Raw genomic sequence first — 19,508 nt, forward strand, 5'->3', positions numbered from 1 at the left:
TGGAGATATGCTGGGTCCGGATGGCATATTTGACCTTGCTGCATCGTGAGAAGATGTGGCAGAGGATGCAATTGTATCGGATTTGTCCGAGAGAACAGAAGAAGATCTGAAAACCAAGGACGTCTGGGAACCACAGTTTACAGGTAAGTAACTTTTGTTAGTCTGTCCGATCCTCGGACGTAGCTCCCTGCTGATCGTCCGGACTTTGCCACTGTTAGGCACTCTTGGCCCCGGCTGCGGGCGCTTCGCGGTCGGCCCGCCAAGTAACTGAGGCCGGTTCTGCAATAACGGCCACCCTCAGCGCAGGCCCCAGCACGACGGCCGCCAGAACTCAGCCCCCGCTGCCGGGAGGAACGAAAAGCACACCTTCCGGCACCGGAACCCAGCGGCCCGAGAATGCCGACCTTGAAAGGGGTGAAACGGCAGGATAAATAACGGACGTCCAGGGCCCTGTGAGTCGCCTCAGGAGCGCCGCGCTATTATGCGGCCATTTTGGCTGCTGCCAGACCACGCCCCCTTTGGTTATATTCTTTTTTGTTCTTGTAATATACATTGTGTCCACTCTTATTCTGTCCCATAGTTTGTTTTTTATTTTCATTCTTTTGTCATCTTTCCAGGTGTCTGCATATATTTTTAAGAAAAGACTTAGTCCTTTTACCAGTAGCTCTTTCTTCTGTTACCACTTTTTCTGTAGTTTGCTCCTTTTGTATCTCAGTTCTGCAAAAATACTATACTGGCTTCTGTTGCTTTTTCCTCCCAGCTTTTTTAGGCAGTCTGTCTGTTTTTATGTAGATATTGTTCTGTAAAAAATAAAGTATATTTTAATTTGTTCTCTAGCCAACGTACCAACTACTGTTCTACTGACACACATAATTCAAAAACAGTTTTTGTTATGTTGTAGTTTTCAATCTACAGTTGAACTTGACTATAGAACTACATGCAACTACTTCAATATACCAAACCATATACTTTACCATGCAACCTCTCTCACACTCACTTACACTACACATGCACCCTTATTTTGCCCTCACATGTCACATCACTCACAACAAGATCGATGACATCAATTATGACATCTAAAATGACATCATTGATTATATCATCCAGAGAAACACTGACATGCTAGTTTACACCCCCATAAAACATGACATACACCCACTTCCACACAAACACTAACAAACTCCCTCACAGAACCCATACAAACACTTGCACGTCTCGTCACTCATCCATACAGCCAGCAACACATTACCTAGAGAGCCACTAACAGAACCACTAATTCATATATACAGCCACTCATGCACCTTCTCACTTACCTATAGAGCCAGTCACTGATTCAGTTATAGAGACATAGACACACACCCACTCATACACCCATACAGCTACCGACACAATAAATGAGGTAATCATACACCTGCTCTCACACCTTCTCAATCACCATACAGGCACTCACACAGCCACCAACTCACACATACAATTCCTCGCACAGCCGCTCAGTTGCTTGTACTACCACATATACTAACTCACCTATACAGTAACTGATACAATCACAAACACAAAGCAAAACACAGAATTTTATTTATTAGTTATCTTTTAACATTATAGCGCCCTTTCCTGCAACACAGGTGCACCATATATCAGTTTTCACTTATAAATGGTAAAAGACCAGTTTATCCCTTCTGTGGTAAATTGTAAAATAAACATCAACCAAAGTGTAGAGTACATACAATGTCTCAATCCTGTAAATTCGAAAATACAACTCAAGAGCTATTTGCGTGCCTCTCTACCACTGTGTCACTGGTGGAGTTAGTATCTCAGTACTTCTCTACTTAGATGCATTAGATTTAAATTTTGAGAAACTGTGGATATAAAAATCTGCACATTAATCTCCATCAGAGCATATAGCTCACTAATTCTTCCAAATACATGCAGATGTGTGAAAGGTTGCATATATAATTCACCAGATGGTTCTAAAATACAACATATTCCTCATTAAAACTTGTAAATACATAGGCGTGTAGATGAGTCCATCAATACTCCCTGGATGATTGAATGAGTGCATAGGTAGTGCCTAGGTGATTCCCTAAGGTACATGTAATATCTGGGTTATTCCCTGAGTACGTAGGAACTTTATTGGTTGGTCCATATGTACATAGTTACTGCCTGTGGGTTTGCATGAGTATATCACTACTATCTGGGTGTTTGGGTGAGTGCATGAGCAGTCCCTAAATGATTAGGTAAGTGCATGACTAATGCCTCAGTAATTCACAACATGCATCGATAGTTGTTGGATGATTAAATGAGTGCAACTCTAGTACCTGGATTATTGCAGGAGTGCATGCATAGTATATAGGGGATTTCTAGAGTGCATGGATAGTGCATACATGATTGTTTAAGTGCATTCATACCAAATGACAGATTAAATGAGTGCATGAGTAGTGTTTTAGTGATTGGGTGAGAACATGGCTGCTGCCCATGTGTTATTGGTTGACTGAACAGGTAGTGCCCGGGTGATTAGATACGTGCAGGGGTAGTGCCTGGATAATTCAGTGAGTGCATCAGTTTTGCCTGGCTGATTAGATGAGTTCATGACAAGTGTCTGAGTGATTACTTAAGTCCTTTGTTAAATGTAAGTGATTGAGTGAAAGCAAGTGTACTACTGGGGTGATTGTATTAGTGCAACAGTGTTGCCTCAGTAATTGAATGAGTGCATAGAATTGGATGAGTGCTAGGATCACTGCAATGATACTGCTTGCATAATTGGATAAGTGCATTGGTTGTCCCTGAGTATTTCGATGAGTGCATGGGTTGTAAGTGGGTGTTTGGATGTGTGCATGGGTTGTGCCTGGGTGTTGTAATGATTGCATAGGTACAGCTGTGGTGATTGTATAAGTGAATGGTTAGTGCCTGGGTGATTGGACGGTTGTAGAGGTAGTTCCTACATAGTTCAATGAATACATGATTAGTGTCTGTTATTGGAAGAGTCAATGTGTAGTGCCTGGGTGATTGAATAAGTGTGTGGATAGTGCATTACTGAGTGGATGACTTCTTAAGTAATCAATCAATCAATAAAAAAGTAGTGGCTGGGTGATTGGATGAGTGCCTAAGTATCAATCAATCAATGTTGTCCTAAAATGATTTTAACTCAGTGTTATTTATTTATTTATAACGTTTATTTGTTTTCATACATCATATATTGGTACGTAATGTTTTATGGGCTTTTATGGTTGTTATCATACTCCAGAATAAAGCTATTTATTGATTGAGTGCCTGAGAATTGCCTGGTAGCCCTTGAAAGTTCTTCAATTGCTGAAAGAACCAGAACAATTGTGACTATATCTGTGACTCATTGCTTAAGTCGTACGCAACAAATGATGGACGGATTGCTTAATAAATCATACCTTCACCCCCAGTGAAGAGATCTGGGTTAAATCCATCGTTCTTTTGCTCACCATGCCACCCCAGTTGAGCCCAGCCAAATGCAAAGCAGTCTTGACCCTGTGCCTCATGGCAACAGTCCAGACCGAACTGCCAAGCCAGGTCCTCCCTGGAACTGAAACAAGCATCTTGGGACCGGTTTCTGGGTATTACCCTTCATCAGCCAGGCTAGATTGAATCCAGTGGCACAGTGAGCAAGAGACCACGTCTGGGCATACCCAACCCACTTAGGGTGAAAAGTGCTACTCACGGAATACTGAATAAATCATACATTCACCCCCAGTCAGATCTGGGTTAAATCTATTGTTCTCTTGCTCATCATGCTACCCCAGTTTAGACCCAGAAATACGCAAATCAGTCTTGACCTGTTTCTGGGTATTACCCTTCATCAGCCAGGTGAGCTTGAATCCAGGGGCACAGTGAGCAAGGGACCCACGTCTTGCCATACCCATCCCATGTAGGGTCAAAAGTGCTATGTAAAACAAATGATGGACGGATTGCTGAATAAATCATACATTCACCCCCAGTCAAGAGATCTGGGTTAAATCCATTGTTCTTTTGCTCACCATGCCACCCCAGTTTAGATCCAGCCATTTGCAAATCAGTCTTGGCCCTGTGCCTCATGGGAACAGTCCAGACCGAACTGCCAAGCCAGGTCCTCCCTGGACTGGAAAAAAGCATCCTTGGACCGGTTTCTGGGTTATTACCTTTCATCAGCCAGGCTAGCTTGAATCCAGTGGCACAGTGAGCAAGGGACCCACTTCTGGACATACCCATCCCAATATGGGTGAAAGTGCTAGTCAAACAAATGATGGATAGATTGCTGAATAAATCATACATTCACCCACTGTCAGAGATCTGGGTTGAATCCATCGTTCTTTTGCTCACCATGCCACTCTAGTTTAGACCCAGCCATATTCAAATTTTCTAATGTACATTGTTAAAATAATTTGAAATGTATGTACATACCAGTGAATAGAGTTTGTCGATTATACTGTTGTTTTAGCTCTTTCTGGATAGGTTTGACACAGGATTTGTAAAAACTAAGTACAAGAATGGTACACCACTCTCATACAAAGAACTATGAAATGGCAGCCTCTTCAACTTTCCACTCTATGATAATGAGAAAGGCAGCAAATGGCATCATGTGTTTCATTTTAAACTACTCCATCTCCACTTGTAATTGTTAGCATATTTTAACCCTTTCTCTTTCTTTCAAAAAGAGATTCCTATCTATGCGTTTTTGCAATGTTTTCGCGATCATCGAGGAGTTATCACAAAAAGAAATGGGAGCCCAAACCTATATATAGCTTTAGTTTTTTAACTTTAAGTACTGCACAACAATAGTCCTGTGTTGGAAATTGAAGTTTTATCATTACTTAAATTGTGTCATAACTCCTCCACTGTTTTAAAAATGTTTCATCTCTTTAACACCCTCCACACCATACACTCTTAGCACAGTTATCTAGCAACCCAGTAGAACCTGTAAGTCACAAGTCCACAGCACATTTTAGAAGGAACATGCTACTTCCAAATGAGATACAGCAAGAGTGGTTTACTACCACAGATTCACAGGCTTCTCCATGTCTGTATTATATTTCTTTTTGTTAAACAGCAGCCAATAATAGGACTTCTTCCTAATGCATTCAACAGAGTACCTAATTGTTTTCACTTACATGCTGACAGCATCCAATGAACTATATCTTTAAAAAAACACCTCAATTGTAACTGCATTTGCATTTGGATAACTAACTCATTCAGCTCCAGCCTTCTCTTGACTCGTTTCTCTCTTTCTCTCATTTATACCCCTCCTGTTACCCCCAGTTCCACACAGCAGGATTGCTAAGAGGTCTCCGGAGTCCATGGCCTCTTTCTCAACCACTCTGCAAATACAGCTCCTGGCACACTACTAGTTGGGGGATAAACTCTGCTTTACTCCTGACGGACCATGGGGGCCAACAAGTTCTCCTGGTCCCTCCTGTAAGTCCTACATAGCAGTATTCCTGAGAGCTGGTCGTAGGCCCTGCCCTCTATCTCCTCCACTTTGGAAGTGCAGTTACAACTTAAAAAACCTTAGAAATTCACTGAAAAACCAAAGGTTGCAGGGATGTTATAGTTTGGAAATGAAATTTTAAAAAACGTAGAAATTCACTGAAAAAAAGCCAAAGGTTACAGGGACGCTCTAGTTAGGCTCAGGTTTCACCTGTACACAACCAGTGAAATTCAGCCATAATAGTTAGTGAGCTAGCTATAAATTGCGCCTCCGCAATGCACTCCTTATGACCTCACATAGTACTTCACTCATGACATGGTCAGTGACATCACTGATGACATCTCAAATAACATCACTGAAGACATCATCCAAAGAATCTGATGCGCACACTTATACCCCCATGTGAACTTTCATACACCCAATCTAACTTCCACACCTGAGCCTAACCATATATATATCTGTAATCTGTACTACCCAGAGTCAAACAACATTACAACATTTCTAATTTGTGGTTTGACCCGACTGGCTTAGAACACCGCTTTATTTCCCCTTGGCATGTACTTTAACCCGTTCAGTGCTTCGAACGTCCAACGGTCGTCGCGTGCACTACCTCGCTAGTGCTGCGCACGACCGTTGGACATCCGAATCCCGTTAGCGCAATCGAACGTCCGCACTGGGGCGGAATGTTTGAGCGCACTTAACGGGTTAAACTGTAGTATTTATTGTGAAGTGACTTATGCAATAGAATGTTTCATACCTGAAGATGTTAATATTCTTTCTTAGTTATCTTCTGCTTGAGTTTCATTATATGCTTCAGTCAAAATGATCTTTTAGGCTTTTGTGTCCTGTTCTATAATGGATTTGAACAATCAGAAGCTATAGAGTAGCATGTAGGCATCATATGAATATAAAGCTGTGCTGCGATCAACATGACTATGCATTAGAATGTTGACTTTGGTAGCCTTGTTCGAGAAATTTCTGAATAATTTATTTTAGGAAAGGTTTTCAGTTTACGTAGTCCACCACATACTGCTTTGTAGTCTATCTGACATTAATGGTACGTAAATCGTAATGAGCCTTCAGCGCTAGAACATACATGTTATTAGAGCCTACTCATTCAGGAAAATGTACGTTGGTTAATAAAACAGCCTTTCCCCATTGTTTTTTTGCAGAGGTGTGTTTGATGCTTCCCTGAAAATGGCTTGTTTCTATGGACTGTACACGTGGTTGACTCACACAATCTTCGGGATCAACATTGTTTTCATACCTTCTGGTAACACTTTTTTTTTTAATTAAATGAAAAGAAAAAGTAAAGTATTATTGAATCACAAAATATTCATATACCGTATTTTCCGGCGTATAAGACGACTTTTTAACCCCTTAAAATGTTCTGGAAAGTCGGGGTCGTCTTATACGCCAGATGCTAAATTTGAAGGATTGTTTTCATGCGTTTTTACATTGCGCGGACTACACCCGAAGGTTTCAGACTGCTTCTGCATTATATAAAAATGGGCTGATGTGAGCAACAATAACAATGGACAAATTACAAAAGCAAACATCAAGTTACATGGATCAAAAGTGACAATAGCGAGCAACCAAAATACATGAGGGAGCAATCGGTACATTCCTGGAGAAAAAGTGATAAGTGTGCAGGTTACAAAAGCATACAAAGCATACAAAGCATACAAAGTACGAGCCAAAATAAAAAAAAATACATTCTCAAAATGGCTATGCAGGACTGCGTTGGACTGCACTGGAAGTGGGGGTAGTCTTATACGGCGAGTATAGCACGAAACCTACATTTTATTAAGCAAAGTAGGGGGTCGTCTTATACGCCGGGTCGTCTTATACGCCGGAAAATACGGTAATCTACTTTTTTTAATGATTTGGATCCCATGTAAGATCGATCAGTAGGAATTTGAAATACTCACTTATAAGGGAAGAAGTGTGTAATTATTTTTTCAAGTAGTGGTGTAACAGATCATTTGTTTTTTTAGTTAGGTATCTCAGCTCTAGAGATGTATACTGCGTCCCATGTGCACAGCTGTATTCATGTTTGAGAAGGGAATGTTCACTGAATTGACCTTAGGTAGCCCCCACCTCACACCCCGCCCACTCAGCTCTCATTATATATTAGATTACGTGAGTGGTGAGTTGCCAATTAACTGTCTCGTAGAGGAAGTCCATTATTTAATCGCAAAACTGGCAAGGTGCAGGTGCAGCTTTTCACTGCACATTTTTTGAAATACTAGAAAAACAGTTGTTTATCATTTAACACATTTTGATTATTAAGTCATTTATTGAGTTGGTGCTGCTCTTTCATTGACAGTTAATAAAAATGGTTTCTGACATGCAGCTAGGAAAACACACAAGACTGTAGGCTTGCAGTAAGTGAATCGAGCAAAGGGAAAATAGTGCAGAAGTAACAAATGTGATTATTTGAGGAGGTAAAGTTAAAGGATGAGGTACCAAGTGTTTACAACGTCTGTGACTGCAATTTGAAAATTTACACCATGAAAATGAGGAACATCACTCAGCCTCCAAATATTTCCCTGACTACGCAGTGCTCGCACCTTGTGCACTGGTTTGGGGGTAATAGTAAGGAGGCCGGGAGATGGAGAAATGTGTTTGTTTAGGAGGAATCCAGTCATCACCAGTACATCAGTCTGCTAAGCAAAACAGTAGAACATCTGAAGTTGCTTTATGATTCCTTGCTCTTTCCCCTACCATCTATTACCTTTCCCCATTTACATCCTCCTTTTTCTGCAGATATTTTCCCCACTTTCATCTCATCTCTATTCCTGCCGAGCTTAGTTTATCTGTTTTGATATTACTTTAAGCATCCCCAATCCTAACCCTCAAGGACTCTAGGGCCACTGTCAGATCCTTGGGCTTAGCAGCAACTTCTTGCCCCATGCAGTGTGCCTTTCGCCCCTTTCATGGCTATGGAAGGGGTGCTCCACCAATTTTCGCCCAGAGCAACAGAGCCGTGCAAGCTATCCAGCCTCTGTGTGATCGTGTCCAGCGCGTGGGCCAGTCCACCAAACCCCTCCTGCAGCAGCCTCCAAACCTTCCTAGTCTGACCTTCCTGGGCCACCAGTTGCTAGTGGGCGGCAGGATCTGCCGTTAATCTACCCCACTGGCACAACATCACGTCAGACAGGTGGGTTTTGCAGATAGTCCGAAGGGGCTACTCCCTCGCCTTCGAGACTACCCCTCCCTCCATGCCACCAACACTCCATTCGCATGTCGGAGGATCATTTGGCCCTTCTCCACCAGGAGGTTACGGCTCTCTTTGTAAAGAGAGATATCTAACGCGTCCCTGTCTCAGAAGTAGGTGTTGGTTGCTACTCCCACAACTTCTTGGTACCCAAGAAGGACAAATGCCTGCGTCCTATCTTAGACCACAAGGACGTCAACCACTTCCTCTGGAAGGAGAAATTCATGATGTGATTCTGCCCTCGACCCTGGAGACTGGATGGTAGCGTTGGACTTGCAGATGCTTACTTTCACATACCCGTCTTGCCTGCCCACCGGCGTTACCTGCGGTTCACGGTAGGCCACGAGCATCTTCAGTTTCCCCTGCTCCCATTTGGCCTTACAAGCGCCCCTCGGGTGTTCATGATAGGGATGGCGGTGGTCGCAGCTCATCTGCGCGGATCAGGGGTTCCAGTCTTACCCTATCTTGACGACTATCTGTTGAAAACAAGTTCGCCCCAGGCTGTCGTCTCCCATCTCCAGATTATGGTGGACCTCCTGCATTCACTAGGGTTCACAGTCAATGTGCCAAAGTCGCACCTGATTCCTTCCCAATAGCTCCTTTCTTCGGAGCCGTTCTGGATGCAGCGCAGTTTCGATTATATCCTCCCGAGCAGCGAGACCGGGATATTCGGGCTATGATACTGATGTGTCGGCCAATGTCCCAGGTTTCGGTGAGAATGACTCTGCGGTGGCTGGGTCTCATGGCCTCCTGCATCCTGCTAGTGGATCATGCCAGGTGGCATAAGCTGGCTCTGCAGTGGGACCTGAAGTTCCAGTGTGCGCAGCATCAGGGGAATCTTTCCGATGTCGTCCAGATCTCAGAATGAACTGCACGCCAGTTTCAGTGGTGTCTCACAAACCAGGATTGAGTCAACAGCTAATCCCACTCCCTTCCCCAACCAGAGTTCATGATGGTGACAGATGCATCATTCTGGGATGGGGCAGCCACATGGGAGAGGTGGAGATCAGAGGCCTCTGGAAGAGTAGTGCAGGTGTTCACGGACAACACCTACTCCATGTGGTATTGCAACAAACAGGGCGGGGAGGGGTTGTGGATCCTTTGTCAATCGGCTCTTCACCTTTGGACATGGCTGGAACATCTGGGTATGTCCCTGGTGGTTCAACATCTGGCAGGTCCTCTGAACTCCAGGGCAGACTGGCTCACTGCCGGTGCATGATGGATCACGAATGACGTCTTCACTCGGAGGTGATGCAAAGTCTCTTTTAACAGTGGAGAGAGCATTGGCTATATCTGTACACCACCGAAGAGAGCACGCACTGTCAGTAGTTCTGCACGTTGGAATTTTCAAGGCGACACTCACTCAGCGACGCTTTTCTTCACAAGTGGAGTTGCGGCCTCCTGTACGCCTTTCCGCCTGTACCGCCCAGAGTACTGAAGAAGATCAATCACGACCGGGCCCAAGTCAATCTTGTGGCTCCAGACTGAACAAGAAGAGTCTGGTACCCCGAGCTCTTGAGTATGGCCCTCGATCCTCCCATCAGACTGCCTCTTCGAGAGGATCATCTGTTGCAGCAGCAGGGGACAGTCCTTCACCCGAACCTGTGCAGTCTCCACCTCCTTGCGTAGAGATTGAGCGGCGACAGTTGACAGCATGTGACCTTCCTCCCAAAGTCTGTAATGTCATCTTGACAGCCAGGCGTCCCTCCACTAAAATTATATACGCCAGTAGATGGAACAAATTTGTGGTGTGGTGCTTAGCAAGGGCTGTAGATCCCCTTTCTGCCCCTCTTTCGGAGGTTCCCCTCTTCATTCTTTATTTGGCCCAGCAGGGCTCTGCTCTGGGCACTCTTAAGGGCTATCTTTCGGCCATTTCGGCCTTTCTTCGTCTTTCTGATCAGCCTTCCCTTTTCAAGTCCCAGATTTCTGAAGGGCATTCTCATCTCTCTCCTCCTTCCCCTTTCGTAATGCTCCAGTGGGACTGTAATTTTGTCCTCACTTATCTTGTGTGCTCCCTTCGAGGCACTACTTATTTGTCCTCTTCGTCTCCTTACTTTGGAGACTGCTTTCTTGCTTGCCATCACTTCTGCTTGCAGGGTGATTGAGCTTCAGACCTTATCTTCCAAACCTCCCTTTCTGGCTGTTCATCCTTACAAAGTGGTTATTCGCACTAGGTCCTCTTTTCTGTCCTAAGTGGTTACCTATGTCCACATAGGTCAAACCATCACATTGCCCGTTTTATTCCCACCTCTACACCCTTCCAAAGAGGAGGAGAGACTCCACCGTCTGGACCCAAAACGTGTGCTCTCCTTCTAACTTGACTGCACTAAAGAATTCAGAGTGGACAATCAACTCTTCGTGGGTTATGTGGGCGCCAAGAAGGGTGGGCAGTGCACAAGTGTACCATCTCATGATGGGTTGTCCTATGCATCAAGATCTGTGATTCTTTGGCTAAAAAGGGACCTCCAGCCACTACTGCTTTGGGACGTGGAGTTACGTTGAATGACATATGCCAGGCAGCCACGTGGGCATCCCTGCACACGTTTACCAAACATTACTATCTGGACAGCCACGTCCAGAGAGATGCCTTCTTCAGCCGTTCTGTTCTCCAGGACTTCCTGGTGTGAACTTGGTCCGCAGACCCCCCTCCGGGTTTGGTATTGCTGGGGTATCTATTCTAAGGTAAGGAATCTATAACTAATGGTATCTTTCAGATGAACAAGTTACTTACCTTCGGTAATGATGTATCTGTAAGAGACATACATTAGTTATAGATTCCTTACCGCCTCACCTATCCTCCCCGTCTGCTAACTGACTTCTAGGGATAGGGACTCCCTTTCAGGGCCCTAGGTTTGTGCACCAGTGGTTAGTGTCTTGCATGGCTCTGCGCTTCTGGCTTGGAAAGTCATGTCAGAACTGACATCAGCGCGCAGGGGCAGTGTCTTAAGTAGACACTGCGACGTCATTCCTGCGACCACGACGCCAACAATGGACGTGGAGTCGACCGACGCCACCTACAGACGCGCAGGGGTACTGCTAAGAAACAATTTCTCCAGGTCCAGTCTGACACCTGGGGGTAATTCTAAGGTAAGGAATCTATAGCTTATGAATGTCTCTTACAGATACATTGTTACCGAAGGTAAATAACTTGTTCTTTACTTTAATGGTGACTCTAAATTCACCCTGGGCATCAGGTCAGGTTTAAGGCCACAATTAATTTGATACCTTAGAGCACCCAGTTAGGAAGTTCCATTCAGAAGTTAGCCGGGCTGGAGTTCCTGCCTGTAACCCTGTATTAGCCAATAGGGCTACTAACTATTCCACAGCAAAACCGCAAGTTTTGGGGTTTTGCTATAAGGATATAACATGCATAAACATACATGTCTCACTTAACCATATACAGCTCCCTGCCTTAGGGCTCTCCAGGCCTTCCTTTGGTGGACATTTCCATTTATTATTAGGGGAGGTGGTGACTTTGCCATTGCTTTGAATGACAAAGTCAAACTGGCAGCGTAAGCACTGCCCTTCCTGTCTTCAATAACAGGCTGAGAGACATTTTGTACTTTGTCACACACAGTGCAGCACTATCTGTGCTGCAGCTTTGGGTGAACACTCTACATTTCATGCCTTTGGTATCATGTACTAGGAACCTTGCCAATTGGGGCTAGCCAATTCAACAAATGCTTTGAAAGCGTTTAGAGCACTGGCACTGAGGTCTAGTTCAGTGCACTCTCAGATTAAAAAAACCAGCAGCTAGTAGTTCAAAATTAAAATCAGTCTTTTTCATTCATATATATAGAGCACAGCAACTACCACGGGACAGATAGAGGTGTCCTCGGTCTCGGGTGACAGTTCACAGCCAGAAAGTGAATCTGACAACGATACAAGAAGACAATTGCGGTCGGGGTTTCGCAAATATACCCCGGGGGAAGAAATGGAAGTGGTACAACAAGACCGCAAGTCAACTTTGCGATCAGGGACAGCGGCTGCCGGCGCAAGCGCGCCAACAGGAAGCGCGCCGAAAGGCGCAAATGCCACAAACGCCGCATCAACAAGAGGCAAGCCCAGAAAACCACGATCCAGATGGCAATGGAACAAGAATCATATTTTCAAAAGACAACGGTCCTTAGAAAAGGAAGGGAATTAAGACAATAAATATAGACTTAATAGAACTATATTGTTAGGAATGCCCAGCCGGACACTTTAATTTCTTGATGAAAGTAATATAAAACAAGGGAATGAAGCACAAAGTGCGATGGAAGTGGGACACCAGCCGATGTCCAACCAACACACTTGGGGAACAAACAGAAGGGAGGGAATATTCAGGCAACAATAGGTTATCAAACAATTAAAATTGCAAAATGATAATCCACATTATACACATATGCATGTTCAAATAATATGTTAACTCTGCATTTAGTGTACTTATTGTCGACGACGTTTCGAACCACACTTATTATTGGTTCATCCTCAGGACAAAAAATGATTGCCTAAAGAATTAATAATTAAGCTTGAACCCCATTCCGGATAAGCTAAGGATCGCTTTGGAGAGAGTATAGATCCTGGCAGCTTTCTAGGTATATAGTCTGCCCAGTTACTAGGGAGTCGGGGGGGAAAAAGATGCCCTGGTCCAAGAGTCTGGAAACCGGAGATTGCAGGTCCACAATGGGGGTCCTTGCACAGCGTTGTGCAAGGACCCCCATTGTGGACCTGCAATCTCCGGTTTCCAGACTCTTGGACCAGGGCATCTTTTTCCCCTCGACTCCCTAGTAACTGGGCAGACTATATACCTAGAAAGCTGCCAGGATCTATACTCTCTCCAAAGCGATCCTTAGCTTATCCGGAATGGGGTTCAAGCTTAATTATTAATTCTTTAGGCAATCATTTTTTGTCCTGAGAATGAACCAATAATATGTGTGGTTCGAAACGTCGTCGACAATAAGTACACTAAATGCAGAGTTAACATATTATTTGAACATGCATATGTGTATAATGTGGATTATCATTTTGCAATTTTAATTGTTTGATAACCTATTGTTGCCTGAATATTCCCTCCCTTCTGTTTGTTCCCCAAGTGTGTTGGTTGGACATCGGCTGGTGTCCCACTTCCATCGCACTTTGTGCTTCATTCCCTTGTTTTATATTACTTTCATCAAGAAATTAAAGTGTCCGGCTGGGCATTCCTAACAATATAGTTCTATTAAGTCTATATTTATTGTCTTAATTCCCTTTCTTTTCTAAGGACCGTTGTCTTTTGAAAATAAGTTTCTACCCATGGTCCTTAGCTTACTGCGTCCTGGGTTCCCTTGTATTACTTAAAAGATGGAACAAGAATCAGGCACCTCAACCACAGCAGTGAATGAAACTACTATCTCCCAGAATAGCTCACATTCGGTAATTAACTTATCGAACACTGTGTTAACTCCCAAAGAAACTTCAATTTTATCCTTGGGTTTGTCTTACAGTCCCAGAGGAAATTTTGACTATGCCACAACTAGAATCGACATGTTTAAATACACACGCAAATTGAAGTTGCGCAAACACTTTGCAACGCGTTCCTTGGACGCCCCAAGCAACAACGTGGGCACGCAAGGGTCGATTTCAGACCTCACAATTGATCAGGGGTCTAATGATTCTGTGGTTTTAGGAGCAGCATTAACACAGGAGTTACTTGCTATTCAAGAAGAGGAAAGAACAATTCCTACGGAGAGTCAAACTGCATTGGGGGGTGAACCTCTTCCCAAAATTTGTCAAACCCCTTTCAAACCGAAATCAAAGTATTGTCCCCTCATGATCAAGGACAACGTTGACATTTTCCATGAGCGTGTGAATTCCCAACTAAAGGAGTTGCAAATCAAAATCTCTCACTCTACCAAACGGTACAACTACAAAGACATTGAGTATCACAAGCTGGTAAAGAAATTAAAGGCAAACAAACAACTAGTCATAAGACAATCAGACAAGGGGGGCAATGTCGTCTTGTGGCCAAGAAAAATGTATCTGGAAGAAGCTCACAAGCAATTGAATGATAAAGACTGCTACAAGCGGATAACTTTGCAAGATGCTAACACAGCAAAGAATGGTATTTACTCGAAGTTGTCTGCCTGGCGCAGTAAAGGTTTGTTGACCATGGAGGAGTACAAATTCCTAAAAAATGAACATCCTGTAACTCCAGTAATTTACTTCATACCCAAGGTCCACAAAAACCATGAACAACCGCCGGGCAGACCTAGTATCTCTGCATGTAACAGTCTTTTAGAGAATGTGAGCAAGTACATTGATTTCTTTCTCCAAGAACATGTAAGAAGCTTGCCCTCGTTTATCTTGGATACGACTGATCTGTTGAAAAAACTCATCGATTTCAGATGGAACTCCACCTATATGCTGGTGTCTATGAACGTCACCTCTCTCTACACCAGCATATTCCATCAAGATGGACTAAGAGCCATTAAACACTTCCTAGGGAAGCGGGATGGATGCTTTATTGAACATTCCAAAATGGTGGTAGAGATGATATCGATGTGTTTAGATAACAATATGTTTTTGTTTGCCAAACAGCTTTTTCTACAGACCAGAGGAGTAGCTATGGGGGCCTGCTTCTCTCCCAGTTACGCATGTCTGCACATGGGGTACTGGGAGGAGCAGGTCCTGATGGTAGAACATTCTGTCACTATGAACACAAAGGTGAAACTCTGGTCTCGTTATATAGATGATTTGTTTTTTGTTTGGGAGGGGACTGAGATAGAAGTGAGAGAATTTATTGACAAACTCAATAACAATAATCTCAATATCCAACTAACCAGTACTATCAGTTCCCAGTCCGTTGTGCTCCTTGACGTTGAAATCTATGTTCAGGAAGGCACCCTCCAAACGAAGTTGTACCGAAAGCCCACGGCGGGTAACACGCTGCTGCATGCGGATAGCCATCATCCCGCCCATTTAATTCGCAGCATCCCTTATGGGGAGATGCTGCGCGTCAGAAGAATTTGCAGCAGTGAGAATAAATGCCTTGTAGCACAATTACAGTGTAGGGATCGTTTTTTGCAACGAGGCTACAAACCAGCTATCTTAGATGATGCCATGGCTAGGGCCAACAGGGCAAAAAGGTTGGAACTCTTAGGCTTAGGAGGTGATGGCCAACCAACTGTCCCTGCTAGTGTGTGTGATAATGAAACCAGATTGATCATTGGGTATAGTAACCAGCACAGATCAATTGAAAAAATAATTAGAAACAATTGGTCTTTAATCTCAACGGATCCTATACTAGGCACGATAATGCCTAAGTATCCTAGCATCACATACCGGAAAGCAAGAGCAATGAAAGATAGCCTGGTATCAAGTAGCCCAGAGGTTATAACTGGCTCCTGGTTAGACGACAGCAAAGGGTTTTTACGTTGTTCCACCTGCAAAGCATGCAAGCATGGTGTGAGTAAAACCGAGGTAGTTACACCTTTATCTCCAACACCAATCAAGATTCAACAAAAACTAAACTGCAAAACAGAGTTTGCGGTCTATGTTTTAGAATGCCCATGCGGGCTCCGGTATGTAGGCAGCACTCGACCTCAGGTCCATAAGCGGATACTACAACACCTCCGTGCAATTGCACATGCTGACCCTGCATACCCAGTAGCCAGGCATTTTGAACTAGCGCATGGTAAAGATGCATCAACATTGCGCTACTTTGTTATAGATTGCATCCCCCCACAAAGGAGAGGTGGTGATAGCGAGGCCCAACTTAGAAAGCTAGAGACCCGCTATATAATCTCCCTCGACACTAAGACACCCCAGGGTCTCAATATGGGAGAGGATTGTTACACTCATCTATAACATGTATATACCCATGCTGCCACTGTCTTCCAGTCTACCCTCAATCAATTATATGTGTCCTGTATTTCCAACCTTAAATGAAATAAGTATTAAGGCTAAATGCTCAACATGAACCCTGGACCCTCACACTGTTTGACCTATGTTTTTAACTAAAATTTCTGCAAATTTAATGAATTAACATTACTGATTGCACAATTTCACTTTATGGTAGCACTTTTGTCATCGTTACATGTGACAGTTTTTGATATAGCTATGTTGCACAATTGATTGAAAAGCGGCTAAAATTCTATCTTGTAGCAGCCCACTTGGGCAATATACCTACTTGAATTATCCGTTCTGTTCAATATTTCAGTTAAATATGATTTGTGGCCTGTACTACATATACTGCAGTACTTGTTATACAATTTAATGGTGAAATTAGTTTTCCCGACAAGTACATACTATGCAAGGGGACGATTTTAATGGCAGCATAATTATTTATAATTATTTATAGGCTTTTAACTTTTGTATTATCAAGAAGTTTATTTATTAGCCATGCCATGAATCCTAATATTGTAAATCAAATGAATGTCGATATTTTCTTGTGTACGACTAATGCATTTATGCAGTTACTTTACAACAATTCTGTAATTCAATGGAAAGTTGAGTATGTTTTCGCTTTCTATCACATGTGATGACACTTCTTGCACTTTAAAAGGGGTGGTCATCCCCCGTGACGTTGTCATGTGATCAAGGCTATCTCTAGCCGAAACGCGTCATGGCGGATTGGTGCTGGGCTGAACTTTAAATAAATCTATTTGCACCACGATTGGGTCTTGCCTGTTCCTGACTGACGGTGTGGCTGACTGAGCTGCGCTGCGTTGTACTGGGAACTGGACGTACTTCATATATATATATATATATATATATATATATATATGTCCACCGCTTGGCTCCCTTTCCCTTCGCTAGGCGCTCCTTTGTTCTCGGTCGCGTTACTCCTGCGGTTGAGCCAACCGCTGGTAATTACAACAGGTTTTCCCCGGTCCCGGGGAGGAATGGAGTCGCAGAAAAGACGGCTCTGACACGCTTATCTCAGTGAGAGTTCAAGATTTATTTTCATCAATCCATGTGGGGGATTCAAACAACAAAAAACAACCAACGCGTTTCGACAGCGTCCGCTGTCTTGATCACGGTCAGTTTGGTAAGTGATGCTCACAGTTTTATGAAACAAGCAAAACATTGAGGTTACACCCCCTCGGTCTTTGGGGCCCACCCCTTGGTTCTAAGCATTCTGGGACTAGTAGTCCGTAAATTACATGCGTTGCATTAGGTAAACATTTAAACATTTTCATCAGCGAGTACATGGGGATGCATTTCCTTTCATCATTCTATTATGGCGTGCTATCCACATTTATGCATTTAGTTATACTTTTGACAGTTTCATTACAATGTCGGTCCGTATTGGGAGAGGCCATTGGAAACCCGTTTATACCACAATCCCGCCCTCCAGTGGGCTATGGTGACAATTACACTGTGTGGTGCTTGATGGAACCGGTAGTTTCCAGAAGTTTATATTGGAACTACGTTCCTCATGAAACCCGCACTATGTCCTTAGTGATTTATATAGTGTTGGTGAATTCTGGGGTTTCTTGTATTTTACGTTAAGCAGGCAACAGTATACTGTGTGAGTGGGGTACCTTTATCCCTATTACTCAGGTTTAGTGTGGCCAATTCCCCCTTCTATATATCAGGAGTGCTGCCCTCTGGTGGGCTGGTAAATGTGTAGTGGAAAAGCAGCCAGTTTCACACGTGAGCTTGTAAATCAAGTGACAATAATCAGTGAGGTGGTGAAAAATTAAATAAGGGAGAAATCAGGTTAAAATTGTTCATGGTTGGCGGGATGTTACAGAAGGTTCAAGAGATCAATTTAGTTAAAGGTCTATATAGTTCTTCCGACTGATTGAGCCCGAAAGGTGCCATAGTTCTGAAGCTCAAGATGTGTTTCGATTCTTTTCGTTGGAGTTCTTTCTCATTGTGTCCACCCCTTGCTGAGATATTCATGGTCTCAATGCCCCAGAAGCGTAATTTTTTCCAGTCTCCTTCATGGTTCACTTCCATGTGTTTAGCAACTGCGTTGCTTCTGTCCTTGTGTACAGTAGCCCTTACATGCTCAAGTATACGCTTTTTCAGTTCGCAGATCGTGCTGCCTATATATCTTAGCTTGCATGGGCACTCAATCATGTATACCGTGTTTTTGCTATTGCATGTGATGCATTCTTTGATCTTCCAGGTTTTGTTGTTGGGCATGAGTATTTCCGTGGTTGGTTTTGCTATTTCGCAGATCTTGCAGTTATAGCATTTCACAAAGCCCTTAGTTTGTAGCCATGACTTCTTATTGGAGGTTTGGAAGTGACTGTGAACCAGTTGGTCCTGGAGGTTTTTCGGTCTCCTGTATGTCAGTATGGGGTGGTTACCCATTTTTTCTCCTATCACTGGGTCCAACTGTAGAAGCTTCCAATTTCTTTTTAATATTTGATTTACCTGCTTGGTTTCCTGACTGTAGTCTGTGATGAACCTGATAGGTTCTTCTTGTGTTGTGGTTGGGATTTCTTTCGGCTTTAGGCAGTCCTCCCTTGCTTTCCGATTGGCCCTTTCCCAACAGAGTTGAGTGGCTCGGTAATTGTATCGTCTCTTGCTGAAACGCTGTTTTGCGGTGTGGCTTTGTTTTTGCCATTCTTGTTCTTCACTGCAAATTCTCCTCAGACGTAAGAATTCCCCGTACGGGATACTTGATATGAGGGACTGCTGGTGGAAGCTGGTTGCTTCCAATGTGGCATTTGTAGCGGTGCTTTTGCGATGCAGAGTCGTTTCAATTTGATTGTTTTTAATGTACATCTCTGTGTCCAGGAAAATTGCTGTGTCTTGACTGATGCTATGGGTGAATTTTATGCCAGGTGTGCTGTTATTTATTATTTGAAAGTATTGCAAGAATTTTTCTTTTCCCCCATCCCACACAATAAACAAATCGTCTATGAATCTTTTCCAGACTTT

The 19,508-nt window shown here is 43.5% G+C and overlaps 1 protein-coding gene across 2 annotated transcripts in view; it reads left to right on the forward strand.

The window, feature by feature from the left end:
• Positions 1–19,508, forward strand: part of TMEM245 (transmembrane protein 245) — a 982,890-nt gene that overhangs the window by 867,985 nt on the left and 95,397 nt on the right. For both annotated transcript variants that reach the window (XM_086965376.1, XM_086965377.1), the window contains one exon: positions 6,601–6,701. In XM_086965376.1, coding sequence (XP_086821502.1) covers positions 6,601–6,701 — 101 coding nt within the window. The remainder of the gene's footprint in view (positions 1–6,600; positions 6,702–19,508) is intronic.

This window comes from Lissotriton vulgaris, chromosome 4_1, assembly GCF_964263255.1.
Source record: "Lissotriton vulgaris chromosome 4_1, aLisVul1.2, whole genome shotgun sequence".
Taxonomy (NCBI): Eukaryota; Metazoa; Chordata; class Amphibia; order Caudata; family Salamandridae; genus Lissotriton; species Lissotriton vulgaris.